Raw genomic sequence first — 14,956 nt, forward strand, 5'->3', positions numbered from 1 at the left:
AGGACGTTGAATAAAATTTTGTTTAGACTGTATTTAACTTTAAAGGACTCTCTACAATTCATGTTCTTAGTTAGTCTTCTCTGGTGCACTGGTTGTTGCTTTTTTTATAGTTTTGCATAAAATTGTATTGTACGTTTTCCTGTAAATGCCTGCAAGAAAGTGTATTTCAAGGTTTTGTATGGTAACATTCGTGTACTTAATAAATTGATACATTTTTATTCATTGAAAGTTGTACAGAATACAATACAAAGGCATAAGTTGGACCACAGCTCAGCCATGGTAGGAAAGGCTCAAGGACTAAACTGTCAGTTCTTAGTCCTGGATTTCTAGTTCAGAAGTCTGCTCTTCTCATGAGAAGAGCCTGGGGTTGGGAGTTTTGGGGATTAGTACCAAACTGCTCAGGTATTTCTTAGGTATATGGTAGATTGTTATATTAATTATAATAATGTTTCTTAAAGAAAATGAAAATAAATTAAACCTTTGGTCATAGAGGTCTTACACAAAATTGACAGAAAGCAAGTGTTGGATTATAATCTACAGAATGTATTCTCGCAAATTAGCCTGCACTTATGTGACATCCAGAAATAGTAGAATATTCCAAGGAGCATTGTTATCATATGGAGATACATAGCTGAGCTGCTGGAGAACAAATAATTAATATTAAGGTGTGCAAGGATTTTTCAGAACGACTTAAGATTGTAGAACATGAAGCTGATATAGAAATAAGGGAGAGCAGTAGGATACAATGTAAGCATACATATAAAACTTCTTGAACAAGAAACAGTTTACTCACGAGACATGCAAGACTTTGACCTCAATGTTTTGGAGAGGAACCAGTTAAAAGTCAGAGCAATTAAATTTTTCCTGTGTTTGCTGGCCTCCATCCACTGAATTTGTCTCAGAGACTAGCATAACTCTGAAAATATTTGCCTGCGGGAAGAACATCCTTCACCACTGGCCCAGCATCACTTATGTTTGATCTTCTGCATCACGGACCAGAGATTTGGGTCCATGAGTGGGGAGCATGAATCATCAGTAAACCATGAGCAGTCACATTGCAGGTTACAGAGCTCTTTGACCTGTCCCTATCCGCCTTACTCACTGGTTTTAGGTGCTTTACTTTCAAACCAAAATCCTTTAAAATACTCAGCTTGACGTTGACACAGTGACTGACTGATGAGTTTTAAAAACTCTGTCGTCTCTGAGCCTGGAGGGTGGGGGTTGGAAATGTGCTTACATTGGTTTCCAAGGATACGGCAAAATATAAAAATGAGAATTGGAATCTGTTCAAGATGAGGGCTGCTACTCTTGAGTAAATGGAAATATTTTCCTGCTCTATGCATCCAACAGCAACATCAAACTCTCCCACAGCACAAGTTACATACAGAGTAAATCTCCTACTACACATTTCCATAAAACATATTCTGAGCAGGTGAGATGAAGAGTAGTTTTGCCTAAACAATTCCATCAAAACCTTGTAGAATAGGTACTGTACAAGCCAAATGAAAAGGTCTCTCTATACTGACTCGTGAACAGTGTGTCTGTCAAGTCTCATGAGGTAACGTCTCCTACAGAAGTGCAGCACAATTTAGATATAAAGTTTTTATTCCAAAATTTAGAGGTTAGAGTTTTGATCCTTGAATTAAGCCTAAACCCAACTTTATAACCTACCTCTCACTTAAATGAAAGTGACAATTTATTACACATTTGTGACAAGCTGTAAGCATTCCTGATCACTTACACAACATCCCTTGATAACATACTCATTGTGGCCTACCATAGACATAAATTTTGCTAAAACTGATTGCAGTGCATTGTAACATAAAGTACAAACAAACTCATCAAAATATCAAAGAGAAAATTATGTTTAGGAAGGTCAGACTTGAATACTAACAACCTATGGACAGAGTACATATGAAAAATTTGCAAATTTAATGAGTTGGGGAAGACTATGAAGACAAAGGATGGTAATGTTAAAAAAGTCAGTGTAATAAGGAATAACGTTCACTTACCAAGTTTCATGACTGACATCACAAGTTACAATAAAAAAAAGTACAGCCTCTTGTAACGTTGGAACCTCAACAATCAATTTGCACACAAGTTCTGTCAGCAGTTATAAGTTACTAGCAAGGGTATAAATATTGGCAGGACATTCGAAGGTCTCCCTAATTCTTCTTCAAATACATCCAACCAAGAAGACAGACTGGATCTCAAATTAATGAATTAATGGACTGCCACACAGCAACATAGCAGCACTCCTACTGTCGACTAAAGTAATCTGCTCATAATTCTGGTGTGAGCTTCAAACCTAAAACTTTTTGAGACTTCAAAAAGGAAGAGGCTATTGGAAAAAGTTTTTTTATAAAGTGACAGTAGGTTAGAAGAGACAGAGGGGCAAAGAAGTTAGAGTTTAGATGAAATGTTACAAACTAGTAATGATTAAGGTGTGCTGTAGAGCTTCTTGAGGTTGTAACAGAAAAGGATTATAGAGTATTGATGAAATAAACAATGACTTTTATATCTGGGGAGTTTTGAAAAGGGCATCATTTAACACATGGAACGATTATCTATGTTATTCAAAACTTTCTTTGGTTCTATCATCTGCTCATTTCAGATCCATTACTAAATAGTAAGTCTAAGCACATCAACGTGTGAAAAATGAGCATGGTAAATTCATCAAAAGAGATGTTCATCAAAGGAGAAAGAGAGACTCATAGGAGCAGGTCCCATTTGATAACTTACTGGAGTTCTTTAAGGATGTAATGAGCACAGTGGATAAAGGGGAACAGGTGGATGTTGTATGCTTGGATTTCCAAAAGCCTTTCAATAAGGTGCCATATAAAAGATTTTTCCAATAGGATGCATGGAGTCTGGAGTTAATGAATTGACATGGTTAGAGAATTGGTTAGCCAATAGAAGGAGACTTGGGATAAATGTGTATCTTTGCCACAGGAAACAGTACTAGACTCGCAACTGTTCATAATATTGATTAACAATTAGGAAGAGGGGAACCAAGTATATTGTATCTAAGTTTCCAGATGAAACAAATTGTAAGGAGGATATGGAAAGTCTGCAGATATATAGATAGGTTAAGTGAGTGGATAAAGATCTGGCAGACAAAGTACATTTGTAAATGCGGGGTCATCCAGTTTGGAAGGAAAAATAGGCAATTCGATTATTATTTAAACGGTGAAAGATTGCAGCATTCTGTTATGCAGAGTGACTTGGGAGTGCCTATGCATGAATCACAAGATGTTGGTTTGCAGGTGCAGCCAATTATCAAGGTGGCAAATAGAACATTGTCCTTCTTTGCTAGAGGAAATTAATTTAAGAGCATGAGATTATGCTGCAACTGTACAGGATGAGGCCACACCTGGAATATTTTGCACAATTCTGGTCTCCTTACTTGAGGAAGAATATACTTACTTTGGAGGAGGTGCAGAGGAAGTTCACAAGATTGATTCCAGACATGAAGTGGTTAGTCAACGAAGAGAGATTGAGTCACCTTGGACTATACTCATATGAACTCAGAAGAATGACAACTTCTTATCGAAACATATAAAATTATGAAAGGGATTGATAAAATAGAGGCAGGAAAGTTGTTTCCACTGATGAGTGAGACTGAACTCGAGGACACAGCCTCAAGATTAAGGGGAGTATATTTGGGATGGAGATGACGAGAAACTGTGTTTTCTGCTCTCTGCTCAGGGAAGCAGTAGGGGCAACATTAAATATATAAATATATACATATATAAAAATAAATATATATAAAACATTGCTAGATTTTTGCAAAGCAGGGAATTAAGGCTTACAGGGAAAAGGCAGGTAGGTGAACTGAGTCCAACACCAGATCCGCCATGATCTTATTGAACAGCAGAGCAGGTTTGACGGGCAAGGTGGCGGAGGCATGCTCCTATTTCCAATCAGCACCTTCACAGGAAGTATATAATGGCTCGACCTCCACAACACTGCAACATTATTGGGAAGAATGGACATTGGCGATGCAAGAGAATCGGCATGCATCTGAAAATCATATTCTCTAATTTAATTATGTTTATGCTGTTCAACTTTAACTTTTATTTAGCGATACGGTGCTGATTATGCCCTCTGAGCCACACCACTCAGCAACCCACCAATTTAACCTTAGCTTAATTATGGGACAATTTACAATAAACAATTAACCTATTAACTGGCATATCTTTGGACAGTGGAAGGAAACCGATGCTCACACAGGGAGGAATGTACAAACCTGCTTATAGATGGAGCTGGAATTGAAATCTGAACTTCGATGCCCAAAGCTGTATAGCATCACACTAACCGCTACACTACGCACACCTCTGAAGTCTAACTCTATCAGACCAGATCCAAAAGTATCATTGTCAGAATTTAGACAAAGTTGGAACACTTTTACTAAGCTTTTTATAGGTGGTTCATCACGTGTAAAAGAAGCACAGCTGAAAGTCATCCCATTTGAACCCCAAGTTCTTGTTCTGATTGAGCCTCTTTCCCTATCCCAGTGCATCATGACCAGTTGCAGTACTTCTGTTAGCAAGCTCAATGCTCAACTTTATAAAGTGAATTCATGTTCTTGGGGCAGGGTTCTGACAGGCTCAGCACCTTAAAAATTAGGCCAAAGTAAATATAGACTGAGCCCTTGTCTAACAATGAGGGGTTCTCCATTGAGTAATCTAGTAAAAATCAAATAATAAACATTGGTGCTATTGAATTAATTAGTGGCTGTGTGGGGAGCCCACAATGGTGTAGGTGGGATGTAAGTATGTCACATCATGAATTTGATATGCTTTGAAATGCCTGATTAAAACCAAAAGGTGTGTCTCCTGCGGTTAGTGAGAAGGGCGCATCACACGAACCAGCTGCTGTGGGAGTGACTCCAAGTCACTACCCTGTAGGGTGTGAAGCAACTTTACAAACCTCGGTTTAATTATCTGTATTGTTCTTGCATGCAATCCTTCAGCGCTCTTTTGGCTGCTGTCTTTAACCCAGAGAATGTCGGCTCTGGGCAACTCTCATCTCCTGTGCCCCTGTTAATCCCACTATGCTGATTACAATTCTAGCCTTTACATCCTGGAAGGTGATCCTGGAGAATTTATACTGTTCCAATGACATACCAAATGTGTGCATGCTCAAGGCAACTTACATTGCTTTCAAATGTCCCAATGTGCTAATAGCTGGTAAGTACTTTGAAAGCCATAAATGACAGAACCATGATAATGATCAGATTATGTCATCTTTCTCTTTGAATAGGGAAGGTATAGTATTTCAGTCTTGTCCCAATATCAATTGAATTGAACAAAATAAAAATAATGGAATAAGACAAGGTTACCATTTTGTCCATTGTGTCTGCATTGATGCACTGAAAGAGTTATCATAACTCCTGTGTTTTCCCAAGAGCTCTGTAATTGTTTTCTACAAGTACATATCAAGTTCCCCTTTTTAGTTATTTTTAAATTTTTCTCCACCTTTTCCTGCTGTGTGAAAGAACAATTCTCAGCTCACCTCTGGTTCTTTTCCCATTTGGCTTAAAGAGGCATTTTATATGGTTGAGACTTTGCAGAGCATGGAGTTATTGGATAAATGGTACATAAAATGTGACAATCAGGAAGAACGGATAGAAGGACAAAGATGTTACACAGTTGAAGCAAAAGATTATAAATTAGTAAGGCAAGCAGTGAGAGATTTATAAGGTTGTAAACAAGAGAAGGATTATAAAGGTAATATAAACAATCACCATCTCCTATCCAAGGATTTTTTGAAAAGGGCAGCACATGAAAAGATTGTCTATATTCCGCAAACCTTGCTTTGACTCAGGTAAATTACAAAATGGCCAGGCCAAGAACAAGAAGTAAAAAATGACCAAAGGAGAATCCATCAAGGAGTTTCAATCAGCAATTTTACAGCAGCTGTGAGGGGAAATAATCCACGTGGAGTGTCCCAACCTGAAATATCGACTGTCCATTTCCCTCCATCGATACTATCTGACCCACTGACTTCTTCCAGCATCTGGAGTCTCATGTCTCCTCTTTGCTCCTCCACTGCAAGGAATTTTTAAGGTGTTCCCACTGTGAGGTTTTCTCTCTTTGCTGGGAGTTCTGTGAGATCCTCTCTCACTGTTCCCCTCTGTGATTTCCGCTGCTCTGCTGCCACACATTCACCCTGACCTGCCATCCATCTGTTCTATTGCATATTTGCTCTGCTTCCACCCCTTCCCTTCACCTGTTTATACTGGCCATCTCTCCTCTATCTTTCAGTGCACAGGAAGTGTCCCAACATAAAATGCCGACTGTTCCATTTCCCCCATAGACTATTTGACCTAAATTTACCATTTGGGAGTTGCTATTTTCCTCACTCATGTTCACATTAAAGTAAAGAGATAAAGTTTCAATTCCAGGAATATCCCTCCTGCACCATTACTAATCTGATAGCTGATTGGTGGAAAGGAGTTCCGAAGACCTTTGACAGTTAAACACACGTGCCCTGACAAACACAGGTCAAGCACCTCGAGCACAGTGTTTCCTTTCCACCAGTTGCACTTCAGTCTTTGGCAATATTCAGCAGAAAAAAATAACTCCTTTGAAAAAGAGCTTCCATGAAGAGTCTTGAGTACAACGCTGATGGTCAGTGTGCAGTCAAAGACGAATGTTATGAGGGGTCCTAAATCTTGGTATCTAAAGCGTCTTATTACAGTCTCAGTCAGGATCGACCCCACATCCAAGGCTTCCTCTCTTCCACTCTAGTCCTGAAACCATTTGCTTTTCTTGACAGAGCAGCTGGCTTTGGATGCACCCAGCAGTGTCTTCTTGTACTGCTCAACCAGGGAATTAAATTTCAAGTCTTCCTTCGTTTGTTTACTTTTCTTGGTCCCTTGAACCTTTAAAAGATTGATAAAAGAGTTAGAAAGAATGTACATGCACACAGCAACATTTTACAAGTAATGGTATCAATCCAAATTCAAAGTACATTGATTATCAAAGCATGCATGCAATATAAATCCTTGAGATTTGTCTTCTTGCAGGCAGCCACAAAACAAACACAATTCACAGAAAATCCCACATCATAAAGACTGTTGAATATCCGATGTTCAAAAAAGAACATGTTGTGCAAACAATAAAAAGATAAACAAATAGCACATAGAACATGTACCGCAGAGCGAGTCCACAGCCATGGAGCCAGGCACAGGGGCCCAACAGCTGCAGAATCCATTCAGCGCTGAGGCAAAAAAACCTCAACGCCTTAATCTTTTTAATTTGGCTTGGCGCTTAAACCGCCTGAACGATTAAAGCCTCCAAAAGCCCAGGGAGCAGGCAGTATTGATCAGAGAGCAGAAGCTTCAGGTTTAGGGGCAATTCTCAACCTCCCTGGGCAAACATTTCAGTTTTACTGCAGCCTTCTGAAGGCCCAGACTCAGGTTGGAGTCTGACAAATACAAATCCCATGATCCTAAGCTCCCAATCTCAATAATATCAACAAAGCTGCCCTCCTTTACAAGTGAGTGCCACAACATATCTTGGGGCCTATGTCACTTTGTAGATGCTTGAGCTGAGCAAGGTGCCGTACATTCAAAAGGAACCATCTCTAGCCAAAGCCAGTAAACGCCCTTTCACATTCATTGTTCACTACCCTACTACCATGCCTCTTCATATCCCTCCCAGGCTCCCAGTCACTTTCACCCTCACCTGCTTTGCCACGGATGCCACCTTCACCTTCTTCGCGCGGTTCTGCTGCGTTTTCATCTTGGTGGGCTTGGTTTGTGTTAACTTTCCTCTATCCCGCAATCTGGAAGGAGAAACAACTCACAGCTTAATGTTTCTATCGGCCAGCATTCAGTGGGGTTGGGGAAGGTGGCTCGACTGCTGCTGGGGGTGGGGAGGGGGCAGCGACCCGACCCGCGCTGGGGGGGGGGGGGGAACTATCGCCACACTCCCATCCTCCACCAAGAAGCGAGGAGGACCAACCCCTAAACAGAACACAGGTGTGTCCCAGTGTGCCACGGTACGTAGTGATTAGCACCACACTACTGCATCTCAGGCTGTTCTGGAGTGCAGAGTTCAATTCTGGCGCCATTCTGTAAAGACTCTGTCCCCGTGGGACGTGTGGGTTTTCTCTGGGCACTCCATTTTCCTCCCACAGTCCAAAGATGTAGTGGGTAGGTTAACCGGTCATTATGAATTAGGTTCAGGTACATTGGGTTTGTTGAAGGCTGCTGGGGCAGCCTGGATCAACTCCACACTGTATCGGTAAATAAATAAATATAAAGCCGGCACTAACTGAGGTGCGACTTCAGTGCCACCTGCTTTAATGAAGTGAGCTGACCGCAGCTGAGAAATAGCCTGAGCACTTCCAGCCAAGTGCTGTTTTCTGACAGACAATCCTGTTCAGAGAAACACAGAGCACGTGGAAGTACTCAGTTTTATCCAAAGACTTGAATTCAAAACTCATATTTATTGACCCATCTGTTAACAAAAACTGATGCTGTTCATTAGCTATTTCTAGGTCCCCTCATTATTTCATCAACCTCAAACAAATTACCTCTTAGCCTCTAGTCATCTAAAAGAAAATAAACCCAGCCTGGCTAATTTTTACTCAGTTAAGATTTTCTGCACAAATCCCCTCTTCATCCACTCAAGAACTATCAGAACCTTCAATGAAGTGCTGACCAAAACCACATGGAGGTGACTCCCGCATTACGCAGGGTTTGTGTTCCTAGAACACTATCCATATTGCACAGCTGTATCATCTGTGCACACATCGAGAAACACAAGTTAAAAATCAGATTGTGGTGATTTCTCCCACATGAATTTAATGAGAGCAAACTGTGTCTGAAATTTATGGGTTGTAATTTGTCATTCTGTAAAGGCAAGTTCCTGTTACCCAAACAGCCGTAACTTATTTAAAATTACAGTTACAATTTCTACACCAGTTCACTATCCAAATGTAACCAAAAATATTCTACCATACAGCAACAAAAGACATGTGGATAACCTACTCCTGTGATGTTTGCTGGAAACATATCAGTTCACCGGGGGGGGGGGGGGGGGAATTCTGTTCCTCTTCAATGGAATCCTTTGAAAACTGCCTTGTTTGATCCCTCATCTCATCACCACAAGTGCCACACTCACTCAGCAGTGTCAACCTGGATTACATGCTCAAATCTCAGATGGCTTTAACCCCTGATTGCCCTGTTCAGGGATGAGAGTGACTTCCACTAAACCACTGAACATTTCAGATCATAGAAGTCACAGAATTGTAGAAACACAGGAAGCAATTCTTCCCAGCACATCTGTGCTAATTCCCCCATAATCTGTACTAGTCCCGATGTACCCCAATTAAATGGAATCTACTGGACTTTATTGAACACATTCATGGATTCAGCCTCTAACATTCTTCCAGATCCCTAGCACCTACATGAGAAGTCTCACACATCCTCTAATTCATCAACTTTATTTTTAAATCCATACCACTGAGCAAACTGTCAGCTGTGAAGGGTAGTCTCAATTCTTTGTACGATCCAAGAAGCAGTCTATTATTTGGACAATGACTAGATCAAGAGTTCCCAACCTTTTTTATGCCATTAAGCAAGGAGTCCATGGACCTCAGGTTGAGTTAGGGTTAGGAACTAGATGATCAAAGCTGTTTGCTTAGATCAATACTGCACGTATCCCCCTCCCCTCATTACAACTTTGGAATACCATTGTGTGTGCAGCTTTTAACTTTGGGAAAGTGAGCATGTTTTTGTGACGTGTACTCATTTCTAAGTATTATAGTGCAAGGTATGTACTTCATGAAGCAGATAAATATTTAAATACTAGTTTGGGCATGTTGCCCTCCTTTTGTTATTTGTATGTGCGTGATGTAGGAACCAAAATGCATTCTTCACAAGCTGCATCTCCAATCCCACCCAGGAAAAAGAAAGACAGACACCTAAAAGAAGAATTCAAACTTATCTTTTGATAGGCAGCTAGAGGTCACAGATCTTGAAGAACTGTCAAATGAAGGAAAGAAAAACATTTTTGTTTTCCTACATGGGCTGTTAAGGTCTGAGATACAATACTTGAAAGGATGATTGAAGAAAATTCTGAAGGAGTTTTCATAAAGGAATTGTATAGAAACAACTTGGTGTAAATTAAACAGTGTTTTCAGTGCATAAGCACAGATTCATTGACCTCTTGTGCTGTGTGATTATATGGTGCACCAAAGGGACTATCTCTGCTGTATGACAAAGTCTCCAGCTCCCTGGGATAAACTCATACCGTATTTTGGGGCCTCGATGTGATGGTAAAGGCAACACCTTCTTCCGTTTCTTGCCATTGGCCAGTTCCTCCACCTCTACCTCGGGCTTGGTGTAAAATCCAGACCACATTTTCCTGCCTTGTGAGCTCTCCAGGAATTCATGCTGTGGTTGATGACTTGGAGATTTAGTGGGTTTCCCGGACTCGGCTGGAGTCCCTGCCTTAAGTTTCTGTGCCTTCTGCGAAAAGATAATCCACTCAGAAATTACAAAAATCGCAGCAACAGCTAAATATTTCCTTCTAAAGGCTCAAGTTTTAGTCTTTCAGTCAGGGTTGGAGCTGTCCGAATTTATCTGCATCTCAGCTGCTGTTTCAGGAGGGGTCAGCTGAGATGCAGCAGTGTAACAGCGCACTCTTGTGGCTGGATTTGGAAAGAGCAGCACGTACAATTAAATACTATCCGCTGAGATTAGACAATACAACACCCTCGGAACAGGCATTGGAATTTCAGATTAAGCAAGAAATATTTGGCATTTGTCTCAAATCCTCAGAACATTTTGAAATGCATCATACTTGAAAACAACTCTATCATTGACAAGAGAAAATCTGCAGATGCTGGAAATCCAAGCAACACACACAAAATGCTGGAGGAACTCACCGGACAGCGCAACATCCACAGTCGACATTTCAGGCAGAGACCCTTCAGCAGGACAGCGGAACTATTTATCATTTATCACTGAACCCAGAGCAACCTCTATTGGTTATCAATTTCAATTTGTATGTCCTCTAGGTGCTCTGGTTCCCTCCAACAGTCCAAAGTCATACCAGTTGGTAGGTTAATTGGTGATTGTAAATTGTCCTGTGACTAGGCTACAGTTAAATCGGGGGTCGCTGGGTAGTGTGGCTCGAGGGGCGGGAAGGGTCAGTTCCTCACTGTATCTCTAAATAAATAAATGTTTTTTAAAAATCACTGCTATCTCTTCTGTTCCCAGGCACCAAATTATAAAAGTACCATCACATATATCTAGATACAGGGGTATCATGTAAAAACTAGCCACAGGGCACTCACCCAGACACCATGTCACAGGGGAAGTGCCCACATCAGATACACAGCTAAAGGGCAATTTGTTCACTTCCTATCTTTGGATATCCAGCTACAAGAACAGATCAAAAGGCATCTCAGAAACTCAGCTACAAGGCATTTGGTCCAAATGAATCTCTTTTATCAAATTACTTCATTTGCTGTAACAAATTTTAACATAACGCTATTACAGTGCTAGTGAGTGGATTCAATTCTGCCACTGTCTGTAAGGAGTTTGTACGTTCTCCCCGTGATCACATGGTTTTCCTTCAGTTACTCCGGTTTCCTCGCAAGTTCCAAAGATGTACAGGTTAGTAAGTTAATTGGTCACATAGCAAGGTGATTGGCAAGGTAGGCTCATTGGACCATAAGGGCCTTTTACCATGCAGTTTTTCTAAAGCTCAAATGGAACGTTGGATTTAGTGCCTGGCTGTGCCCCGACTCAGGTAAATCATGTCCTGGACTGAGCCCTTACCTTATTGTTTAGTGCCCGCATCTCCTTGAGCTTCAGCTTCCTGCGATCCTCCAATGAGAATTCCACAATTGGTCTCTGTTCCAGGGGAAAAAAGGAAAGCAGAAAGAACCCCATTACAGATTCTGCATAAATTCAGTTTCATACCTTCACATTTACAAAGAGTCACTTAAGTAGTGTAGCATCAATAATGAAACTCTTAAGGTATCTCTGTTCCACAGTGCTCAGGAAGTTCTACATTGCCAGCAAAACATCAAGCATGGAATGGAAGCAAACTGAACTACTTCAGACTTTCATTTGAAGTATGAGCTTCAAGTCTCCAGCTCCACTGCACTGAAGAAGGCCATTCAACCCATCATACTTCCCCCAGCTCCACACAAAGTTCAATCTGAGATACTCCAGTTTTCTTCGCTTCTCGTCTTGCAAAATATTCCACTTTAATGAAGTTCCTAAGGAATTTGCTTCCACCACCTCTTTAATTACACTGAACAAATATTTTGAGATTTTTTTCAGAATTTTTGTTTGTTTTCGATAGGCCACTTGAAGTTGAGCACAAGTTGATTTTTATTGAATACAATGTTTAATTGCATAACAGTGCTGATGATTTGCAATAGTTCAACTAAGCTTAAAAATTTTCATTGATGATTTTTGTTTGTATTCAGCATCTGAAACTTCTTGCTTAAGTGTCCAACAATAATCAGCCAGCATTCTCTTACTATCTTTCCTTTCAGTTAGTCCTGACGAAGGGTCTTGGCCCGAAACGTCGACAGTGCTTCTCCCTATAGATGCTGCCTGGCCTGCTGTGTTCCACCAGCATTTTGTGTGTGTTGTTTGAATTTCCAGCATCTGCAGATTTCCTCGTGTTTGATCAGCCAGCATTGATGGATTCCAGTTGCCCTGATACCGTTTCTCCATGACCGCAATGTCCTGGTGAAACCTTTCACCGTGCTCATCACTGACAGTGACAAAATTTGCAGAGAAGAAGACTAAATGGGAATGCAGAAAATGAATCTTTAGTGACATGTTGCACTTCATGGTTTTGTCTGCTTGAAGCACGTTGTCAACCAGCTGCACGTAGTTCGGCGTAGTGCCAAAAAAAGTTCAACAACATCCTTGAATGCCTTCCATGTGATTTTCTCCAGTCCCACTTGAAGTTCTTCAAATTGCCTGTCAATGATGACCAACAACTTGTGGACCATCAAAAATGTCTTCTTTAATCTTGGCATAACTTATTCTGGGAAACATTGGATACATACATGGAATTATGATGTAGTGGCCATTACAGAGACTTGGCTGGCACCAGGGCAGGAATGGATTCTCAATATTCCTGGATTTCAGTACTTTAAAAGGGATAGAGAGGGGGGAAAGGGGAGGAGGGGTGGCATTACTGGTCAGGGATACTATTACAGCTACAGAAAGGGTGGGTAATGTAGCAGGATCCTCTTTTGAGTCAGTATGGGTGGATGTCAGGAACAGGAAGGGAGCAGTTACTCTACTGGGGGTATTCTATAGGTCCCCTGGTAGCAGCAGAGATACCGAGGAGCAGATTGGGAAACAGATTTTGGGAAATTGCAAAAATAACAGGGTTGTTATCATGGGTGACTTTAACTTCCCTAATATTGATTGGCACTTGATTAGTTCCAAGGGTTTAGATGGGGCAGAGTTTGTTAAGTGTGTCCAGGATGGATTCCTGTCACAGTATGTTGACAGGCCGACTAGGGGGAATGCCATACTAGGTCTAGTATTAGGTAACAAACCAGGTCAGGTCACAGATCTGTCAGTGGGTGAGCATCTGGGGGACAGTGATCGCTGCTCCCTGATCGGAAAAGGATAGGATCAGAGAGGACAGGAAAATTTTTAATTGGGGAAGGGCAAATTATGAGGCTATAAGGCTAGAACGCGCGGGTGTGAATTGGGATGATGTTTTTGCAGGGAAATGTACTATGGACATGTGTGCAGGATGTTAGGGATAAATTTGTCCCGGTGAGGAAGATAAAGAATGGTAGAGTGAAGGACCCATGGGTGACAAGTGAGGTGGAAAATCTAGTCAGGTGGAAGAAGGCAGCATACACGAGGTTTAGGAAGCATGGATCAGCTGGGTCTATTGAGGAATATAGGGTAGCAAGAAAAGAGCTTAAGAAGGGGCTGAGAAGAGCAAGAAGGGGGCATGAGAAGGCCTTGGCAAGTAGGGTAAAGGAAAACCCGAAGGCATTCTTCAATTATGTGAAGAACAAAAGGATGACAGGAGTGAAGGTAGGACCGATTAGAGATAAAAGTGAGAAGATGTGCCTGAAGGCTGTGGAAGTGAGCGAGGTCCTCAAAGAATACTTGTCTTCGGTATTCACCAATGAGAGGGAACTTGATGACGGTGAGGACAATATGAGTGAGGTTGATGTTCTGGAGCATGTTGATATTAAGGGAGAGGAGGTGTTGGAGTTGTTAAGATACATTAGGACGGATAAGTCCCCGGGGCCTGACGAAATATTCCCCAGGCTGTTCCATGAGGCGAGGGAAGAGATTGCCGAGCCTCTGGCTAGGATCTTTATGTCCTCGTTGTCCACAGGAATGGTACCGGAGGATTGGAGGGAGGCGAATGTTGTCCCTTTGTTCAAAAAAGGTAGTAGGGATAGTCCGGGTAATTATAGACCAGTGAGCCTTACGTCTGTGGTGGGAAAGCTGTTGGAAAAGATTCTTAGAGATAGGATCTATAGGCATTTAGAGAATCATGGTCTGATCAGGGACAGTCAGCATGGCTTTGTGAAGGGCAGATCATGTCTAACATGCCTGATAGAGTTCTTTGAGGAGGTGACCAGGCATATAGATGAGGGCAGTGCAGTGAATGTGATCTACATGGATTTTAGTAAGGCATTTGACAAGGTTCCACATGGTAGGCTTATTCAGAAAGTCAGAAGGCATGGGATCCAGGGAAGTTTGGCCAGGTGGATTCAGAATTGGCTTGCCTGCAGAAGGCAGAGGGTCGTGGTAGAGGGAGTACATTCAGATTGGAGGGTTGTGACTAGTGGTGTCCCACAAGGATCTGTTCTGGGACCTCTACTTTTCGTGATTTTTATTAACGACCTGGATGTGGGGGTAGAAGGGTGGGTTGGCAAGTTTGCAGACGACACAAAGGTTGGTGGTGTTGTAGATAGTGTAGAG

At 41.5% G+C, this 14,956-nt stretch overlaps 1 protein-coding gene across 1 annotated transcript in view; it reads right to left on the reverse strand.

The window, feature by feature from the left end:
* Positions 1–524: 524 nt before the first annotated feature.
* Positions 525–14,956, reverse strand: part of rbm28 (RNA binding motif protein 28) — a 41,226-nt gene continuing 26,794 nt past the window's right edge. The window contains exons 16-19 of the mRNA XM_073066878.1: positions 11,804–11,878; positions 10,269–10,486; positions 7,695–7,794; positions 525–6,889 (exon numbers count right to left, since the gene is read on the reverse strand). Of these exons, the coding sequence (XP_072922979.1) occupies positions 6,752–6,889; positions 7,695–7,794; positions 10,269–10,486; positions 11,804–11,878 (531 nt within the window). The 3' untranslated portion in view covers positions 525–6,751. The remainder of the gene's footprint in view (positions 6,890–7,694; positions 7,795–10,268; positions 10,487–11,803; positions 11,879–14,956) is intronic.

Source organism: Hemitrygon akajei, chromosome 14 (genome assembly GCF_048418815.1).
Source record: "Hemitrygon akajei chromosome 14, sHemAka1.3, whole genome shotgun sequence".
In the NCBI taxonomy this organism is placed as follows: Eukaryota; Metazoa; Chordata; class Chondrichthyes; order Myliobatiformes; family Dasyatidae; genus Hemitrygon; species Hemitrygon akajei.